The sequence below is a fragment of the Centrocercus urophasianus genome, unplaced genomic scaffold, assembly GCF_019232065.1.
Source record: "Centrocercus urophasianus isolate 14NV4802_14NV808 unplaced genomic scaffold, USGS_Curo_1.0 seq_67, whole genome shotgun sequence".
In the NCBI taxonomy this organism is placed as follows: domain Eukaryota; kingdom Metazoa; phylum Chordata; class Aves; order Galliformes; family Phasianidae; genus Centrocercus; species Centrocercus urophasianus.
The window spans coordinates 24,570-24,902 of NW_024885277.1; the positions used below are offsets into that span (position 1 = coordinate 24,570).

A 333-nucleotide genomic window follows, 5' to 3' on the forward strand; every position below is an offset into this window, starting at 1 on the left:
GGGGAGCCCGGCCCCCCCACCAGCCCAGCTATGCCCGCGGGCAGCACCGAACCCGATGGCATCCTCAGCTATCAGGTGGGGGGTGCATGGGGGGGGGGTACCCGGTGCGGCCGGAGGATGCTCTGTGGCTGCTCACTGCGGCATTTCCAGCGGCGGGGGGAGGGGGGGGGAGAGGATGCAGGATGCGGGGCATGCAGGGCGTCTGCTAGGTTGGGGGCAATGTGTCTGCAAAGAGGGGGATGTGCGATTGGTCTGCAGTGGGGGTTGCAAGGGATGGGGAGGGAATCTGTAAAATGAGGCATAAGGGACGAGTGGAGGGGAGGGGGGGGGGGG

At 67.9% G+C, this 333-nt stretch overlaps 1 protein-coding gene across 2 annotated transcripts in view; it reads left to right on the forward strand.

The window, feature by feature from the left end:
* Positions 1-333, forward strand: part of LOC122170349 (electroneutral sodium bicarbonate exchanger 1-like) — a 19,495-nt gene continuing 19,162 nt past the window's right edge. For both annotated transcript variants that reach the window (XM_042837108.1, XM_042837109.1), the window contains exon 1: positions 1-75. In XM_042837108.1, coding sequence (XP_042693042.1) covers positions 31-75 — 45 coding nt within the window. In that variant the 5' untranslated portion in view covers positions 1-30. The remainder of the gene's footprint in view (positions 76-333) is intronic.